This window comes from Dicentrarchus labrax, unplaced genomic scaffold, assembly GCF_905237075.1.
Source record: "Dicentrarchus labrax unplaced genomic scaffold, dlabrax2021, whole genome shotgun sequence".
Lineage (NCBI taxonomy): Eukaryota > Metazoa > Chordata > Actinopteri > Moronidae > Dicentrarchus > Dicentrarchus labrax.
Genome location: NW_026136730.1, coordinates 581,312 through 601,787, shown reverse-complemented (window position 1 = coordinate 601,787; position 20,476 = coordinate 581,312). Strand labels below are relative to the sequence as shown.

The 20,476-nt window shown below is 43.0% G+C and overlaps 1 protein-coding gene across 3 annotated transcripts; it reads right to left on the bottom strand.

The window, feature by feature from the left end:
- Positions 1–181: 181 nt before the first annotated feature.
- Positions 182–19,382, bottom strand: LOC127359493 (cullin-1). Of its 3 annotated transcripts, none has more exons than XM_051393380.1 (22): positions 19,210–19,382; positions 10,587–11,008; positions 9,278–9,452; positions 8,995–9,162; positions 7,959–8,009; positions 7,689–7,779; positions 6,423–6,586; positions 6,109–6,271; positions 5,112–5,242; positions 4,578–4,685; positions 4,379–4,485; positions 3,690–3,738; positions 3,426–3,557; positions 3,219–3,336; positions 2,917–2,993; positions 2,662–2,780; positions 2,329–2,434; positions 2,118–2,165; positions 1,643–1,725; positions 1,442–1,547; positions 1,243–1,356; positions 182–1,082 (listed from the first exon to the last, which is right to left on the bottom strand). In XM_051393380.1, the coding sequence occupies exons 2-22, from the start codon at positions 10,724–10,726 to the stop codon at positions 1,002–1,004; spliced, it is 2,331 nt and encodes a 776-aa protein (XP_051249340.1). In that variant the 5' UTR covers positions 10,727–11,008; positions 19,210–19,382; the 3' UTR covers positions 182–1,001. The 3 variants fall into 3 exon arrangements, with proteins under 3 accessions (XP_051249340.1, XP_051249342.1, XP_051249341.1); XM_051393382.1 differs by lacking the exon at positions 19,210–19,382 and adding an exon at positions 18,587–19,085; XM_051393381.1 differs by lacking the exon at positions 19,210–19,382 and adding an exon at positions 15,941–16,117.
- Between the last annotated feature and the right edge of the window lie 1,094 nt (positions 19,383–20,476).

Genomic DNA, 20,476 nt, shown 5'->3' with positions numbered 1-20,476 from the left:
GGCGTGTAAACAGTCTGGGATCAGGATTATCTCTCGTATTACAGTCCGCATGTAGTGAAGGATTCTGGAAATATGACATTATTTGTATATAAAAGATCTCAAACATTCAGGTAACGACACACACAAACCCAAACCTACGTGCTCTCGGGTGTGAACAGAGTCTCGGAGAGAGAGGCGAGCGTTAGAGAAATCTTTCCTTGTTTTTATTTATCACACATTTAGAAAATGAACCACACTATACAAATGTCCACCGTTCAGTAATGAAACAGGCCTCCTGCACGAACCCAACCGACCTCAAACCAAAACAGAGACAACTTCAGCAGATAAAGAAGCGTCACGGCGGCTCTAAACTCACCACCTCCTCTTCCTCCTCCTCCTCCGGTTCAGTCGCAGACTTTAATTACAGGACCGGCGTCGATTTCGTGTCATCGTACGGTGGACTGCGTCGGCTGCCCAGTGACTCGACTCTTATTTTAACTTTAATCTTTTAATCGTGGTCACTGTGGTGCAGGTAGGCAGTAGCATGCAGAAACCTTTGGATGCGGCTCTCCTCTGATTGGCTGAAGGCTAATTCATTACATTTGCGCTATGTAAAGAAGGGAGCAGGGTTTGTTTTTTCCTCTTAGAGTCTGTGGTTGTTATTTACAATATGACAACAAGGAAGAGTGTGTGTGTGTGTGTTTGAGTCCTACAGATGGGACGGGACAGGGCGAGCGTGTAGACGGGGTTTCCCAGTCTCAACAGGAGGGGTTTTTTTGTTCCTTCATCGCTGAAGGGAGAGCAGAAAGTTCACACCCTCCTCCCCCTCAGGTTGGTGGTGGGTTGTCATATCAGGGCGGTCACATGGTCAGCGACACACTCACAACATGTCCGCCGCTCAGAGGGATCCTCACTTTATTACTCAGACATAAAATTAAAAAAAAAAAAAAAAAAAAAGAAGAAGATAACAAATAAAAATAAAACTGAGGAGAGCCGGTGGGCGGGAGGGCGGGGGGCGGCGTTCAGGCCAGGTAGCTGTACGTGTCCTTCTCGCCGTCCACTCGCTCCAGGTACTCCTTCTCTATCAGGATGTCGATGCATTTCTGTCCACAAGAGGGAGACAAAACCACAACATGAGACACAAAACAACAACTGTGTGTGTGTGTGTGTGTGTGTGTGTGTGTGTGTGTGTGTGTGTGTGTGTGTGTGTGTGTGTGTGTGTGTGTGTGTGTGTGTGTGTGTGTGTGTGTGTGTGTGTGTTACCTTGATGACGGGGACTCGGGGTTTGAATCGGGATGACAGCTGATTCAGGACTTCAGCCAGAAGCTGCTGGTGCTTCAGGACCTTCCTCATCTTCATGATCCTCACTATGGCAGCCTACAAACACACACAAACAACAATAAATAATAACAACAATACTAGAGGAACACAGTCGCTCTCTCTTTTAGAAATAAGCTCTGACCTGAATGAGGAGCTTTCGATCCTCCTCGATGTTCTTGTGAGTCGTCTCCTGCTCCTGTTTCTGCTCCGTCTTCATCGGGACGTTGATGTTCACCCTCAGTTTCTTACTGCGGACGACAAAAAGGAACAAAAAGGTCGTTAACTCGCGTCCACACGTTCGTGGTCGGAGTGGAAACAAACGGGAATCGAACCGATTTCTCACTTCTTGTATCCGAGGAAAAGTTTGATGACCGTGTCGGGTTTGAAATCCATCTCGTCCACGTTGGCGTTCTCGTCCTCCATCACCTGACGGACAGACAGACGTCAGCTGATGTGAGTCGTTTATAATTCAACACTGACTACTAAAACACAGTAACAGCATTAATTACATATATTTATATATTTATCTATAATGTGTGTTTGTTTCAATAAATAATAAAATATTAACACATTAAATGTCTTCTTTGGCGCCCTCTGGTGTTCAGCAGGAGAACAACAAATACCGGTCAGGAGTTTCTTTCCAGCCTTTTAAATAATCCAATATGTAACACTACTGTGGTTAAAGTAAAGGTCTATCTCTGCAGGGATCCATCCCATAATGCTGTCAGACACTGAGAACAACAACCTGAGTCTTAATCCTGAACCGACTGTGACTGTTAGAAACAGATAATGTGGAAGAGAGAGTTTGTTTTACTCACCAGCAGCTTTGATTTTAACAAAATCTGCAGAACTTGAACCAGAATGTCCTGAAAATGAAGGAATAAATGTCAGTGGACAAATTTTACTTTGATACTTATTTAAAAAACTTAAAGACAGCTTGTAATGTCCTTTAAAGACAATAAGAATAGATGATCTGCACTATGACCTCCCTGAAGCCTTTAAACGTCTCCATTTAAACGTCGTGCTTACAGTTTTGATCTGTGTGCTGTCTGTGAGCTGCTGGACGGTGTAACTGTCCTCTGTGTTGTACTGCAGCAGGATCGCCATCTGGAAGGTGGAGGCCTGCAGCGTGTACCTGTAAACAACAACAACAACAACAACAGGTTGGTATGAAGCAGACTCAAACTGCAGCGACTCACTCGTACAACATCTGACTGCTTCATAATAAAATAATAATAAACCACCTTAAAATATCTACAATGATAAAGCGCCCTCTACCTGTGTCCCCCCCCCACACTGCTCTCTACCTGTGTCCCCCCCCACACCGCTCTCTACCTGTGTCCCCCCCCCCACTGTGTGTACCTGTTCTTGAAGCAGTTGGTGACCAGCTCTCCTTTGGACAGGTGATAGAGCCAGGTGAGCTTCCTGCCGCTGTGTCTGCTGGCGTAAAACGCTGTGAAGCGCTGATAGCTTCGCTCCAGCTGCACAGAAACAGACACAAAGAGGAGAGTTCAGAGCGGTGGTTCTCAAACTGCGGTCCGGGGACCTCAAGAGAGAGGTAATTGGACTTATTCGGTCGCACTGAGGTCATAAAAGCTACTCTTATATTAGTCTTACCTCAGACGGCAGAGCGAAGGTGCAGGACTGCTGGAAAGGCCAAGACCCAGAGCTAAGGACCTGGATACTGAAGTCCACTGGAAGATACACACACAGGTTTTAGTTGATAGTGATAGTGCGAACTTATTGAAATTTAAAAGTAAAATCATAATTCCTTGTGCATTTGTAAGCTGAATACTTTAGGGATCAGCAGATACATCATGATTGGTTGATTGCTTGGCTCTGTGTGTGTGTGTGTGTGTGTGTGTGTGTGTGTGTGTGTGTGTGTGTGTGTGTGTGTGTGTGTGTGTGTGTACACTCACAGTCCAGAGGCTCAGAGTTGGTCAGGTGTTTCTTGAACTGTTCGTTCAGGTCTTTACTGACTCCGATGTCCTGGAACATTCGCTGCAGTTTGGACGTGTACTCGAACCCGCACGCTTGCTGCATGAAAACAAGAACAGACCCAGAGTCAGTCTGAGGAAGCTGAGGGTGCGTTAGTGTGACAGAGACAGAGACAGTGTGAGTCACACCTTCAGTTTGGAGATCATGCTGGCCTCTGCGTCGTCACTGGCGCTGTTCTGGTGGACCAGACGTTTGGCCAACATCTTGGCATAAAACTTCTGGAAAACGTCTTTGTCCTCGATGTACTTGAACACAACCATCTGAAAGAGGAAAGACAGACAATCAGAGGAGAGTGCTGCACTATAGCTGTGTGTGTATTCCTTAGGTCCAGTACAATATATATGTGTACATTTGTGCAAACACAGGTAGGTAGGTAGGTACAAGTGTCTCACCACTTGGTTGAGTGTGTCCTCCAGTTCTGCCTCCTCTGGGTTTTTAGAGCTGGAGAAAACACACACACAGTTTATGTTTGGCTCAGGAGGGACTGCAGTGTCCCCTGAGCTTCACAGAGCAGTGGACAAACAATCTACACTCAACGTCCGCTTACTGCCTTCTTCTATCTTCCTATCAACCGTTGCCCGATAGATATTTGGATTAAACTCTTTTTACACCAACATTAGTGTGTATGCAGTTCTTAAACACACACACACTCCAACAACTGATGGTTTCCTGCTCTCAAGTCTTCTTCCAGTGATCAGCACCTCTCACTACAACCCTTGGTGTGCATTACTTTCCTATATTCTGTGTTATATTTCACTGTCTGTCTCTCACATAGCCAGATCTCCACAGCGCTGAGTCAGCACTGGAGAAAGTGCCAGTGAGCCCGTCTGTTTGCTCGCTGTCTCGTCACGGCTGCATTTTGTACCATACAAAGAACAAACTTGCCACCGTCGACTGTAATGACAACAAACAATCAATAATGTTTCAGCATCACGCTGGAAAAAGGGGGCGAGGGATTTAACCGGGGAATGAATGCTGATTCAAGACAAAAGTCAGGTGTTAGAGGGTTTTTTATCCGGTGTAAAAGAGACTTTAGTCTGAGCGCTGTAAAGACTTCCTGTCCACTTCCAATATGACCCACCTCTTCTTCAGTAAAGAGTCGCAGTATCTGGCCAGCAGCTCTGGAGATTTGCTGGACGACTGAGCCATCCTGGTGACGGCGTTGTTGTTGATGAACCGACCACACGCCTATGAAAACAGACAATATATGTAAACGATATCTCTCACGGACAGACGCTCCGATTCTCTCCTGTAAAGTTTACGGTGGGATTTTAACCGACCTTGTCGAGTGCTGCCACAAAACCGGCGTCGTTGTTGAAGGCAGACATGACCAAGGCGTTGTACTTCTTATGGACGTCCAGGGTGGTCTGGACGTACACTTTAGGGTCCTGGAAGAAACACACACGTATTTGCGTTACTTACTGCACTTTTTTACACCTTTACTACGCTCAACTTTCTGCTTTCAGCCCAAATTCTCGTTCCGATACGAAACCTGAACATTGGCTGCTTCGACTATCAATCTGATACTTGATAACAAGTGTGCCCTACTGAGCCTGTATGATAAAGATAATGTGGCTGATAAAGACTGAAAACCTCTCTTCCATAGCTCCCTCCTGACCTCTGTTCCAGCAGCACACGGATTTCTGGCAGCTATTAAAATGTTAAAATCTCTAACAGTAAAAGTCATTGTCGCTCTGATGAGAGAGGACAGCGACTGTTCTTAGTGTTAACTGACAAATAACCCGTGCTCAGAAGGTTCGGATCAGGACATTAACTATGGAGAATTGTTATCGGAGGTAAAAAACGGTCCGTACGTTGAGCGCAGCCTCTCCACACTTCTCGATGGCGGCCAGACCCTGGTTGTGGATGTGAGTCTCTAGAAGTTTCTTCAGTTCACCCAAACCGTCCGTGATCCGAGACACCAGGTTGTACATCCGTCCCAGGTCTGAGAGGAGATACGGGGAGACACCAGTGTTATCAGCAGGGGGGAGAATTTAAGTAACTTAACACTAGACCATGAAAAGTTGAATCAGTGACTTCTAGAGACGGTATATAATGAGTCATATTTCCCAAAACAATGCACATCACACAGTCTTTGCAAGTTTGTTAGACTGAATATAAAAGTGTTGACATTGAGCTCTTCCTGCTCATCAAGGGAAGAAATATCTACACAGTACATCTGTAAGTGCTGGCCTTCTCCTGGCACACAATGTCTCCACCTTGTGGCTGTGCCTTTAAATTCCCCCAAATTTGGAATTTTGAGTTTTTGACCCTTTGCAAGCAGCTATGAGTTTATTTCCTGTACCTTCTCTCTTATATCTCCCAGTTGAACCTTTATGTCCTATCAATATTTTGAGCTGATCAACTTAATAACTCTGAATCAGGACCTCCAATATTGTAGCAAGGACCCAGTTGTGTGTGTAAAGACAGCAGGGTACAGCTGACTTTGATGTGTCGGACACATTTAATCAACATTTAATCTTCCAGTTGTTGCCACAGGTTCTGAATGTTCATTAGGTTGACACGAAAACCTGAAGTCATTATTTGCTGCCTTTTCAGCCAACAAATAGTGATTATTGATCTTTTAGATAATTATAACTTGAGTTACTTGCAAATATTGGACACTAGATCTGATTTGAGTTAATAAGGGATTTGAATCATTTAGTCATTACTTTAATTTCCTCATAAACATTTAAATCTCCATCATCTATTTTATGTGTGTAAATAACAGTTAGCTGGAGCTGTGATGTTTCTGTTCAGGGTCAGTGGAAACGGCAACACGCAGACCCCAAAATAAAACGGCAGGTTTACCTTCGTTCTTGTCGGCGTCCAGAAGGTTCTGAAACTCGGTGTGGAAGATCTCCAGGTGTTTCTCTATGAGGACCTGCTCACACTTCCTGGCCAGCTCGTCCTGGGTGGATTCGTGGAGGTAAACCTGCACACGCCGCTGCTCCTCCAGCAGACGGGCCTCCGCCTGAGGAAAAAGATTATCACTTTCACTCACAGCTGAAATGTTACCCAGAGGAAGGAGTTTTAAAAGCACCGAAACAAGTAAATCTTTCATAAACCTGCCATGAACCTGAATTCATTCATTCATCAGTGTTTGAATTGGAAAGAGCGTCTACCTTCTTCATGTACTCAGTGACGGGGTTCTGCTGCAGGAACTCTGTGCTCTCGCGCGTGTAGAAACGTTCTGTGTCAGTGAGGAACTGACATTCAAAGTACTCCTTGTACACGGACAGCGTGGGGCCTTTGGCGAAGGCGTCCTCCTCGTTCAGACCCAGCTCAACTGGAGGGGAGGAGGAGAGGGGACACAGAAAAAGATATTAATGCCTTTTAAACATATGATAAACCCAATTAGCTTCACAGTTACTCAGCATGATTCAGTCTTTGTGTCTAGATGGAAGACAGATGAGGTATTGTTAGGAGGAATATCTTTATGTTATTATTTTTAAAGCTTTAAAGGTAAAAAGATCAGACATTGTGAATTCTCCAATGAGACCCAGGACTTGACTTTTAGTATCTAGTGACAGTTCAATATTTTATACAGGGTTCGTAGAGCATTATAAGAGTGAAATTCAAGCACTTTTTAAGCACTTTAAACGACTCTTGAAGCCTTTATCGTTACATCTATTAATTTGTGTAATTTGCAGAGAAAGGGATCAACAGAGGATTTATCTCGCTATGAAATGACAACTGAACACGCCAGAATATTTTCATTTAAAACATTTAAAGATATTTTGGTTTACTCAAATGATTGTGTCTATGAAACACAAGATTATGTTGAAAATTATTAAGTAGGAAAGCTTAAAATTAAGCATTATAAAAACGTTGTACCGCCCCGTTCAATATATCTATCACAATACATTTTGTCTGTTCATCTATGTTGTTAGACATCTCGTAACTTGCCAGACAAAAACCATTCAATGTATACACATCCCATATATATACCTGTACTGACTGATTCCCTGCAGATGTTCTACATGAAATGAAATCACTCAGTTAGATTTTCAGATCTATCCGAAATCCCGATCCGGCCTAAAATCAAACACGATATCAAAGTCGCCCACTGACAACGGAGGAATTATCACAGCTACAGGAAGCAGAATAAAAAGAAGAAGGGCTGAAACTGGCCTCCCAAACTCGACAGCTGGTCTTAAGCATGAAGTTAAAGGTGTTTAGATTAAAGCCTTGAGATGAAAATGAGGTATAAAGTTAAGTTAATAGTTAAACAAAGTAATTCATCCCAGATTGAAGAGATGTGGTTGCTCACACTTTTAAAACTAATCGTAAAGGACGAGTTAAGATCAGTTGTATGTACTTATGGACCTCAGAGCTACAAGCATGTGGCTTTGCACTTCTTTATTTCTTCACTGTACTCATGGACCTACCATAAGACTGGACCACACCGCTGATCAGTCTGGTGTTAATGGTCTCGCCATTCCTCTCTCTCTCTATCAGCTTCAGCACAGCGTTTGTTACCTGAAAAAGAGAAATTATTATTATTATTTGTACAATGACAAAACTAAAGCTCATGTAAAGATAGACAGAAGGTTACAGGTAAGATTAAAGGCACATAAAATGAACATTATGAAGTTTAAATCACTGTGTTGTGCCACTTATTTCACTCGCCACGTCTATTAAAAAGAAGTAAAACACACCTGTTTGTTGAGGGGTCGGAATAAACACTCCCTCCAGGTCACAAGTGCCAGCTGGGAGGAAGCAGCAGAGTAGGAGAGGGGAGGGCGAAGACAAGAATGAGAAGGTTAACAAAAAGGTCAAAAGACTTCAGGCTGTTTGTTACTCGTCTCCATTCCTGTTGGACGTCAAATGAAATGACTTTCAAGGTCGTGTATGGTTTATATCGAGGGGCTTAGAAGTCTTCGTCGGGGCAGGACAGAGGTCAAAACTGTGCAATCACAGAGGCCTCAGTCAGTCAGTCAGTCAGTCTTGTGAAAGCTTTATTATGAAGAAATCCTTTAAACTGTTGCATCAACACAAACATGAAGCACAGAGGATGTGTTGTGACTTCGGCAGGCTTCAGCTCCCAGAGGCTTCTTCCACAAGACTCTCACTACGAAGCTCCATTTATTTGGAAAACAGTATTGTTTCTGTGCTTTGTGCTCACACAATCATTAATAATCTGCAGGAGTAGCTCATTAGCTAATGCAGCATTCTGACAGGTGAGGACTGTAATGTTTACCAGCTAATCCTCTCACACTGTGTAACACTACTTAAAGTATGATGTGACATTTATCAGACAAACACTCTGGCTTGTCTGCGTACAGAGAAGGAAACAGCATCTGTTTAACGGAGCTCCAGAGGTGGTGGGAGGTTGTATGGCGAGTCACGATGGTTGTTAGCATCTTTTATGCTTTCTAACGGCACAAAGGAAGTGAGCAAGTTAAGACGTTAAGTAAGAAGTTGCTATATTAATTAGAAAACAGCATTCACTTCAGAGGAATGTTTTTGTTTATAAGAGGAAGAGAAGAGTTGTTTTGTTATTATTGTTAAGTACAGATGTTGAAACGTTGTTCTGATTAAACTCAGACTCGAGTACTCGCTCCCGCTCTACTGAGTGTGATTAGAAGCTAAAAATACTTCCATCCAAACACACCTTCAGTATTCATTTAACCTCTGGTGTGAGCAGTGTGCCCCTACAGTACCGGCACAATCCCCTTCAGATAGCAGACGTACCGAGTATATCTCATAGATTCCCTTGCGTCCCTCATCACACTCTCGTCTGACCCAGTGGCGGTTGAGGTAGGCACAGATCCCGTTGAGGACCTTACTAGAGAAACGGTAATCCTCCCACTGCTGGGTGTAAAACTTCAACACACACTCATCCATTAGATCCTCGCCATCCTGGGAGGGAAAAACCAGGAAGAGAGAGAATATCGGTGAAATGTAGAGCGAGTATCGTCAAAACATTATACGAAACAAAGAAGTGCTGACACTGCGGAGACGTGTGTGGACTCACCTTGAGCAGGCTGGTCAAATAGTTCTTCAGGAACTCCTTGAGTCGCTTGTAGAGCTCCAGGCCTACAAACTGAGCCCCACCGGGAGTGGTGGACTTTTTGGAGGGCTTGGCTGGAGGCACAGAGCCCCTGCCCTGGCTGGACTGGTGGACGCTGGTACAATAGTTATATACATGTCTGAGGGGAAGGGTTAAGGAACAAACACAGACACATCACAGACTACAGTACTCTAACGCTGAAACTAAACAGTGTTAAAGAGAAAATGAAGTTTTAAAATAAACCGTAAAACATGAAGGACCAGCACTGAGAGCTGTTATTCCTCACAGTATTTCTTTTATACACAACATGCTACAAAGCTAGCTATAATTAGTAACCAGCGATGCAGAGTTGGGCCAAAAAAAGCTCTGAAAGGCAAATATGTCATTCACAGATTGGAGCCTGTACATAGTTTAAATTAGTGCGGTTTCTTTCTGCCTCACAGGGTTAGGGTTACAGCTCTGAGCTCACATGGCTGGGTGCATTTCGTACTTCAGGGAAATGATGACATCCTTTACTGCCAGAGAAAAGTGCGTGAGAGGAAGCGAGGTTGCCACACAACAAAATGTGCCCTCAGAGAAAATCACTCAGATCACACACACACACTGTGTATCTAATGTCTGTACGTCTGGTTAACCTTTTAGAAATAAATCCTAGCTGTGACACAGTATTTGATGAGTGGATTATGTGAAAGCACAAGACGGTATTGTGAAGTGAAATGTTTGTTTCCTGTTTTCAGGACTCTGGTCCTGCTGGGTGTTGCTTTTGTTGTAACTCATTACCTGAGCAAACCACAATAAAACAGGTTTTGGTTTTCAGAAAAGGAGGAAGTAGCGAGCCAGTGCCACCAAGTACACCACCCACACACCCACCCACACTCACACTCACTCACTCACACTCACTCACCAAATAAGTAAGTAATAGTGGTAACCATTTGCTACTGTAAGTCACTGAACTTAAAAAAAGATCCTTTAGGGGAGATTATGATTGTCTTGTATGGTAAATAATTAAACAGAATATGAATGTTTACACTCTAAAAGATTAGACTTGTGAGCAGTTATCTATAAAAATGTCAGACAATAGTGAAAAATGTGCATCACAAATCCCAAATATATTCACTAAAACCAGTGAATAAGGTTTTAAATGTACTTTTTCAATTACTTTTCTGTTGGTGAATCAAGTAATTGTTTCAGCTTTAGAGGCACATTTGTAAAACTCCACCCAACATTGAGAGCTTTAATCACAGCGTCAACCCTCCCCGATCTCTCAGGATACGTGTAGAGTTCCATGTAGCGTGACTTGGCCATGCTTTGCCGCGTGTACACCTGCTGGATGCCAGCCCGCAGGTCGTCCCATATCTGGTCCAGGCCTATCTGTTTCAGTCCGTGGGGGTTCTGGGTCCTGTTTGACGACATCGTTGAGCTTTGTCCTCTCCTCTACCTCTCCCTACCGAACGATGCCCTCTCCCTTTCCTGCTCCGGCGAGCGTTGGCCCCCCGGCTCCTCTCCTCGGTTGATTTGGGTCCTGACTCGCTCTGCTCTCAGAGTGCGCAGTCCATCTGGCGGCGGTGGCTGCTGCGGCGCTTCGGGAAGCTGGTCGTCGGGTTGCGAGACGGGATGCAGTCCCACTCTGCACGCCTGGGTGGCACTGTCTGCCACTCCTCCACCTAAAAGCTTTGGCACTCCTCACCAGATGACCTGCGAGGGAAAGATGATAAAGAAAAAACACATTTTGATTAACAATGTTTCATTTACATAAGGAAACAAGCTGCATAAAAAGACGAGTAACTCTCAGGATTAATTTCAAATCCCCAGTTTCCTCAGTGCTGTGTTAGCCAGGTAGGTTATATGGATTTACACCTGGCTCTGATCCCTGTGGACACAGCGCTGACCCGACCCTGACGTCACTCAGCTAATGACAGATTAGTCCACTTCAACGCCTCCCAGGGTTTCCTTCACTAGTCCAGTCAGCGCCGGTCTCCCTCGTCTCCCTCGTTCCTTTTCAGGCCACTACGAGCCAATTTTAACTTTAAGCATTTGTCCAAAAAGCCTCATCCAAACCCTGTAAGTAGTGCAAAGTGTTTCATCACTTGATGAGAGTGGACAGCTCCTCTGTGTCTGTTGCCACGTTTAGAGGAAACTAAAAGCTGTACAGGCGCAGATCTTTTCAAATTAAACTGTCCTTTGTGTCTTTGTTTTCTCCACCGCACCAAAGTTGGCTGAAAGTTTTGTTCCATTGTGAGTAAATCAGCTGCTCTTGTTTGTTAGTTACCACTCAGGTTAGCTAGTCCAAACGTGGAGTCAGGTGATGACTGCGACACTATCACAGGAGTAAACGCGGCTGGGTTAACAGTGGCACTGAAGACGGTCCGAGGAGGCCGCATCATTACGGCTAACTGATGGACCTAAAGCTGTAATTTCATCCACACTGTCAGGAACAGAAGAGAGAGGGTCAATGAACGCCAGAGTTCGCAGCATCGACATCTTCCAAGCCACAGAGAGAGAGAGAGAGAGAGAGAGAGAGAGACAGAGAGAGAGAGAGAGACAGAGAGAGAGACAGAGAGACAGACAGAGAGAGAGAGAGAGAGAGAGAGAGAGAGAGAGAGAGAGAGAGAGACAGAGACAGAGAGAGACAGAGAGAGAGACAGAGAGAGAGACAGAGAGAGAGAGACAGAGACAGAGAGAGAGAGACAGACAGAGAGAGACAGAGAGAGAGACAGAGAGAAAGAGAGAGACAGAGAGAGAGACAGAGAGACAGACAGAGACAGAGAGAGAGAGTGACAGAGAGACAGAGAGAGAGAGAGACAAACACTGCTCAGGGTAAGTCACTGTAGTTACTAAATGCTAAACTCAGCTTCTTAAAACGAGACCTTTTTTTTCTTTTCAGTAGTGATGCGAGATCGGATTTAAAGTTATGATCATACTACACTGTCCTGTCATGTGACACAGATGTTGTGAAACAGCTGCATTCAGACATAATTTCACTTTCAAAATGTCCCAAAAGACATAAGTGGGAATGTCCAAATCCAAATGAGAGATGAAAAACAAGTCTGTTGATTAATCGTGTCCGTCGGCTGTAAAAACATTTAATTCTCAAAAGTGAGGATTTGCTGCTTTACTCTGTTTTTCTTTCATTTTAAGCTGTCATTGGGGTTTGGACAGACAAAACAAACTATTTAAAGTTGTCATATTAATTGACAAAGAAAAGTAGTTGCAGCCCTAATTAAAATCAATCAATACTGCCACAACAGCAGTTCAATCCGAGGTCTTTAGCTCGAGGCAAATGTGATCATTTTAGTGACTCTGCGTGAAAACAAAAGATGAGAAAGAAAAAAAACTGCTGTCTAAACTAACACACACTCATATTTAAGGGCTCATGTGTGTTTAAATATATGCAGCTACCAAAGCATAAGTTATTGTTGATATCCCAGAACATCTGATTATTCAAAAAGAAACCGTCCTTCAGCGTCACTGTGCAGAGTCAGTGCAGACTCAGAGACTAAAGGGAGGGTGCCTGGGTACAAACTGCTGTGTACATGTAGGCAGTGCTGCTATATTTAGAAAGGAGCAGGCATGCAGCGCTGCCCGTCACCGGCCGTTCACAGCTATTAGGGCCAGAGACTCAGGACGTGACCCAAGTGCAATAGTCTGTTAGTGGAAGAGAGGGGAGGAAGCTGATTGACCTGTTCTGTTTACTTCCTGCTCCTGTTGACGGAGTCCTGGCCGCCGCCGGACAACAAATGAAACAGTTGACGTCGGAGCAGCGTCGGAGATACGGCAGCTACAAACACGCTGCTGCTCATAAAGACGTGGGGGAGGAAGATACTGATATTTAGGTCTTTAATTCACAACTCCTCATTATATTAGACCTTTATGTGGCATGTTCATTAATAAATGTACGTAGAAACAGACATCTATTGGTTATAATTTCATTAAACCGACTATTATTTCTACAAGGGCTGCAACTGAACATTATTTTCATAACAAATTAATCTTGTTTACAACATTATAGGATGGTGAAAATGACAATCGACTATTAAAATAGTTGCTGACTGATTTTTTTCTCAATCGTTTCCGCTCTAGTTTCTACCCACACGTACTCTCTCCCAAAGACAAAGCAGAAAGTGGCCAAGAGGTCAAAGCTAACCTGGGGGGCTGATCCGGCTCGCTGCCTGTTTGCGGGTTACTTTGTCAGCTTATGTCACTTCTGGACGATGCTCAGGACGACGCTCGCAACAGGACGCTGACCGCAGTTCGCTTAATGTCCACTGGAGTCACTATTAACAACTGTTTTCTTTAAAGTTGCATAAAAAACCTTTAAAATAGTTCTGGCAGCAGTAGACGCGCTCTACCAGTGCACCTCCCTGATTGCATTGGAAAACCAAAGCAGGCTCAACCTCCGTCTCCTGCATCCCTTCCTCCCCCCCGCTCACAGACTGACCACAGGACTGCAGTCTGCTGCCACTGTAACAACCAAACAAAACTACATGTCTGCTCAACCTGCTGCAACAGTCAACAATCTGACAGAGGCTCCAATCAAAGAAACACATACACACAAAAAAGCAACTCTCAATCTCAGAGCCACATAAAGCCTTCTTATATATTTATTCAGCAGGATTAATCTACAAACAGTGTGGTACAGTTCAGTTTCTATGGCCCGAGACGTACTTCAGTTTAACTCAACGTTTGCGTTCGCGTGACGGCCGCCCTCACGGTATCCTGTGGACAATTAGTTGTGCACGTGGTAAAGTATATCTCCAGCTTATGAACTATATTTTGCAGCTTAACAGCTTAAAAACATTTGGGGCAGAAATGTAAGCAATCGGTGGGCAGAGCTGAGTAAAGTTCAACATCTCAACCCTCAAAACTAAAGAGAGAGAGACTCGCTGACACATCAAATCAAACATGTAATTGCAAATTATAAATAATATCACACATCTGAGATTTGAATTAGATCTCTAAAAAGGTTATTATGATTTAAAATAGTGCATTTAGAGCCACAACTTGTTTACAATCCACAGAATATTTACACTCCTGAGAAATAAATATATAAAAATCTAGAAAAAACTTTTAAAAAACCCATCAAACTCCCCGTTTCCCGCCATCTTTGTGTGTTTATATTTACCACCCTAACCCACAACAGCACCGGCTCACGCAGGACGCCGGTCGGTGTGTGTTAACCGACGGATGCAGAGCCACACACACACATCTCGGTCCAGACTCTAGACCTGCTTCAGCCTCCGCTTCTCTTCAGTGGATCCTCGCTAAACTCGGGAGGAAAAGTATAAAGAAAGGCAGGCCCCTACCTGAGGTGCACCGGCAGTTGCCATGGCAACTGGGGCAGACAATACGTTTTCGGGCGGCGATTCGACAAACAGAAGGCAGAGAGAGTTTCTATTCACCGGTGGTTAAAAAAGAGAAAGAAAGAGAAAAGGTGCCCTTCACAGCAGCTCTGGGGTCAGATTTCAGATTCCCACAGCAGAGGGTTTCAGAAATACGTGTCGCTACAGTATCTGACCTGTGATCAGTTTCTACAGCTATGTGACCAGCAGCACGACGTGGACAGTTTCTAGAAAGTTTGTTGTGAAACAGGAATCTGTCGCGGTGGTCGCCGCTCTCCTCGCTCAGCAAAGTTCAAAGGTTGTGACCAGTTTCAGGGAACAACTGGTCTAAATGTGTGTCTGTCAACAAGTGTTGTTGACGGTTTAGTGGGGCCTGTTTGTATTTACGATGGTGCCAGGCTCCTTTAAATGAGACTACGGGTACAGTTACAGATCGGAGAGTTGAAACTATTTGGGCGATTACTCAATTTGTTAAGATAAAATATCAATCAGCAACTATTTTGACTGATTTAATGAAGTTTTCCTGTCATATATATAATCATAAACTGAATATCTTTGGCTTTTAGGCTGTTGGTTGAATAGAGGGAGGAATATAAATGCATAACCTTGAGTTCTGGAAGATTATAATGGGCATTTTTTAATATTTGATGACATTTTAAAGTCAAAACGACCAGTAATTTAGAGAATAATGAGTTACAGCGTTAGCTGTGGCTCTATTACAGAATTGACCCAATTACAGGGGTTGGGTTATTATAAAAGTGTTTCTGTTATCAGTTACATTCAGTCCCACAGACTCAGTTTTTAACACCAGTAATCCCTCCCTCATGTTCTCATGCTAACTCATATTAAAACCATCTCAGTGAGTTTAACTCTGGTAGCACCGGTGTTGGATTGGTACACGGTATCGGTATCAGGAGAGTTGGTGCATCTCTAAGTACAATTATTTATATTTCAAATCTAAAAACATTTATGTGACTAATATCCTCTGAGGATATCCAAGTAAACATTATTAAGATGCTGTATTTATGTAACATTATAGGAAGGAGGAAATCTAAATACAGCCACCACAAACAAATGAAAACCAGTATGATTAAATACGCTCACCATGAGGTGACAGAAGAGACTAACTGGGACAGCGAGGGGAAACCAACACGCCGTCCTATTGTTTAAAAGCCGCCGTCACTTTCCAGCGGGGACAAACAAATTAAAACAAATCTTACAAACAAATTGTTTACTCGCCGAGTGTGCAACTAAAAAAAAAAAAAAAGCCAACACATTAAGTTCTTACCCTGCTATCTGCTCTCCACAGCAACAAGATGCATCCAAAACCAAAGCAGAGTTTCATATCAGGACTTGTAGATGATGAGCCAGCCACAGTGGGCGGCAGCCGACCCTCACCTGCATTCAGCCGGTTGGTTTCTACTCTCATACCACTGAATGTCTTTACTGCCCTTTAGTGCGGCAGGTTTTACCACAACTCAGGACCCAGAGTGCGTCCGCCTCACGGTCGAGTGTGTGAGGGAGATTTTCTGAACGGGAAGGATGCAGGGAGTGGTGGAGAGAGAGAGAGAGAGAGAGAGAGAGAGAGAGAGAGAGAGAGAGAGAGAGAGAGAGAGAGAGAGAGAGAGAGAGAGAGAGAGAGAGAGAGAGGTGTTCGTGGGAAAAAAAGCTCAGCCTGGTAAATCTGATTACCCTGGTCAACGCTGTGTCCTGGCCAGACTCAACAACCTAATACCCTACATTTAAAACACAAACAATGCAAACCACAGAACAAACCAACACACGCGTAAACAACAACCTGCCATCTCTTCTGTAACGTCAGCGTCAGAGAATCAGGTCAGAAACACGTCTACTACTTTCCTTTAAGGATTTTCCTCCTTTTGGGGCCCAAAACAAAAACATCATACTCTGACATCGAGTCCTGAGGAGCAATCAAGCTTCAGCTGGGTCCGAATCACAGTGACATGTTTGTAAAGTGTGTGTGTGTGCGTGTGTGTGTGTGTGTGTACAAAAACCGATCATGTGCCGGGGTTACGCAGCGAGGGAGGACATTTCATTAGCGTAAGCAGCTTTTGATTTCTGTCGCTCTGCTCAGCATTCAGTAGAGCAGCCGAGCAGACACTCGCAGCCCCCTCTTCCTTTTGGATTGACGTTACGATCGCTGCCCCTCGGCACCGTCACTTCACAGCACCTCGTACATATTGAGCAGACCTGGACGGGTCAGACCGGGGTAAAGGAGGACATGGAACCGCTCCCCATAGCGGCTGACGTGGTTTTAAATCCTGATTTCGTCAGAAGTGATTTCACTTGTGTGAGTGAGCTGTTGTAAAAGGCCACATCGGGTGTTAAATGTGCTCCACGTAGGATAAACATCTGTACAGAAATCACCAGGAACAGAATAGTTCTTCTTAAAGCCGCAGGAATCTGTGAGTGTAACACACCAGCGTCTCCACGACATTAATAACAGCAGAGTTTCCCCTCTGGGGGATCAATAAAAGATTATTAACACAACTAGCAGTGCAGCTTGTATCTGTGTTATTTAACTGAAGTGAAAAGTTACACCATGTACGACGGAGCAGATGGAAGTGAGGTTATGAGCGTTATCTTTGCTGCCTTTCGCCACCGGGCACAAGCCTCTGAATACCCATGCATGTAAGGATGGATGGATGCAGCTGTTTTACCATCCTACAGTATCTTTACGACTCTGAATACCGATGTACGCCCACCCTACGGTCTGTACAAACACAGAGAGGGAGAGCCGCCCACTCACACCGGTTGACTCTGAGGGGATGAAACTTGTCTACACATGTTCAATTAAGCCTCATCGCTCCATATAAACGGTGGCAGGAAGAGACGCAACTTAAAACTGGATGCTATCTCAAACAGTGTTAACATAATGTCCCTTAAATTACAAATATTACTGTAGAAATGGGCGATGTGTCAACACTATCAGTATTAGGCAACATATGATTTATATTACATTATGCAACCCTCTTTTAATGTGCCAATGAAGACACATCTTATCATAAAACATAATCAATGTTTCATTTAATCCTTTAAAGACTCACTGTGTCTGTGCCAGTGTTTGTAAGTAAGACTGAGGAAACAACACATTTTAACTTTAAAATAAAAAGGCTCAGACACCTTGTCAACCACGAATAACAACCAAACACTTCAACATGAATCCTATCCTGTTAGGACAGCAAGAGAGGGTCCTGATCACTCAACAGACACAATAAAATACAAATACAATTCAAGGGAAATAAGATGTTTCCTAACACCTACAGTCCTGGGGGATTATATTTTAATACACACTTTCTGGTGAAAGCATTTATATATCAGCTGTTGGTATAAAATCATTACATATTGTACAGAACCAGCGATTGGTAGCGACTGTATCTCCCAGCAAATGGCTTAAAACTAACCTACAGACAATAAAACATTATTATTATTATTATTATATATCACTCTGCCACCAACATTTACCATTTACCAACAAAACAATAACAGCTGTAATGTGAAGTTAACAATAAACAACAAAAGGGATGTGACTGTGTTCATCTTCCATTAAATAAACAGAGAAAAGGAGGAGAAGACAGTCCACAGTTGGGATTATACAGGTGACAATTAATCCCAATATTATAGAAATAGAGTTGTTATATGTGATTAAACATCATTATAAAGAAATATTGTAGCTGCTGTGGCCTACAGATGTTAGAGAGGTCCCCATCATCTGTATTTTAATGTATAAAATGAGATTTAGTGATATATAAAATGATATATGTGCATAAATAATCTCAATATGCAGATTGTAGCTCATCGAGCAGCTGGTTCCGGTCCATCCACAGCCTCCTCAGAAACTTATCCCCTCCTCTAGTGTGTGTTATACATCCATCTCCAGGGCCCAGGGCCTATCTGTAAAGACTGGACTCACCGTGGAGACCCGGTTCTGATGATACCTGCTGTTATTACCCAGGCAGTGTGGGAGTCCAGTCTCCGGATCAATCCCTCATCTGATCTGAACCGGGTTTAAAACCGAGCCGTGGTTCCGACACTTACACCCACACTCTCTAATCAACCCACAGAATTACCACGGAGCTATACACGATCTCTGTTTGTGGATATTTGTAGAGATGAGCCAGAACCGAGCCGCGGACGGTGTCAGACTCTGCTACGCAACACTGCTAACTACCATTAGCTCCTGTGGCTCGGTTAGCCTGTTAGCTCGGGAGCTACGTTAGCTCGGTTGCCTAGCTTCAAATCAACGCGCCGCCGCCGTTTTTAAACCGGATTTATTCCCCGTTAAGTCCCCGGTGGAGTGTTTGGGGTCTGTGTGGAGGGTGAGTCCGGTGTTAGTCGAGCTACCCGCGGCGGACAGGACGGACGAGCTGCCCGTGTTGTCGGTGTAAAATGGCAGCCTAGCTTTTTCTCCGGAGCGGCTCAATAATGAGTCAGGAAAACAGTCCGCTAGCCGTTAGCGTTAGCACGAGCTAGCTCCGAGCGAGAGGGTGAAACAGCGCCGCGGGCTTTTTCTACGGCTCCAAACCCGGTTCTTACCATCGTTAGGGTCGCTGTCGCCGTGCCCGCGTTGTGTGTGCTGATGTTCGGACCCGGTCGGTGTGTTCCCTCCGCCGTCTGTAGCTCCTGTGTGTCTGTGTGTGTGTGTGTGTGTGTGTGTGTCCGTTGCTAACTGCGCTCTGCTTCGTTCGCACAAAGATCAGCTCAGCAGCCACACAATCATGCGGCGTTCAGGCGCTGTCGGAAAGACGAGCTCTGCTACAACGAACATAAAAAAGTTGCACAAGCGAGTGGGTTTTTTTTTTTTTTTTTTTTTTATAGTTTAGGATAAATAAAATCAATTTCAAGTCTTACTTTCTTTTACATACAGAAAAAAACAATATAGTCCATATATGTATTATATATTTACATGTTTTTTTTACCTCCATTTGCACTGTTTACTGTAACTGTTTCAAGTTTATTTTATATTTTATATTAATATTTTATTTTATTTATTTTTTATTTTATTTTATTTTATTTTATTTTTTATTTTTATTTTTATTTTTATTTTTTATTTTATTTTTCTTATTATATATATATATAATAAGAAAAATATTATATATATATAAATATTTTTTTAAGGTAAGGGTTTTTTAATTCTAGTTTTTATGTAAGTATAGTCTATGTAATGTATGTTTTGTATTTTGGATGCTACTGGATAATTGATTTTAAACAGACTTAGACTTCACTTTATTGATCCCTTTGGGATGACTCCCTCAAGGAAATTGAATTTCCAGCAGTTAACAAACACTTGTATAGAAAATAAAAGAGGTATAAAAAAATACAATATAAGATAAACAATAAACTTTTATCTAAATATAGAAAGTAGAGATAAGAATAAAAGTAAAATAAAATTCAAGTAAAAAATAAAATAAAATATCTATCTAAAGTATCTATCTATCTATCTATCTATCTATCTATCTATATAGTACATCCTCAGTAACAATTATAATCATAAAATGTAAATATAATAGTAGTAATAACAACTAGAGCTGTGTATTGGCAAGAATATGGCATCATAACACACAATCAGAAATACTTTATTGATCCCCAGACGGGCAATTTGTTGTTCAAGGTGCTCACATGACAAGAATAAACATATTGATTATATTACAATATCTGACACAATATATATATGTATATATAGGTATATACATATGAAATAAAAGACAAAAATAGAAAAATATAAGAGTCTAATTTAGGAAAACTGTCATTATAAATAACAAAAGTAAAAAATATTCATTGTGCTGATTTTAAAGTAAAATAA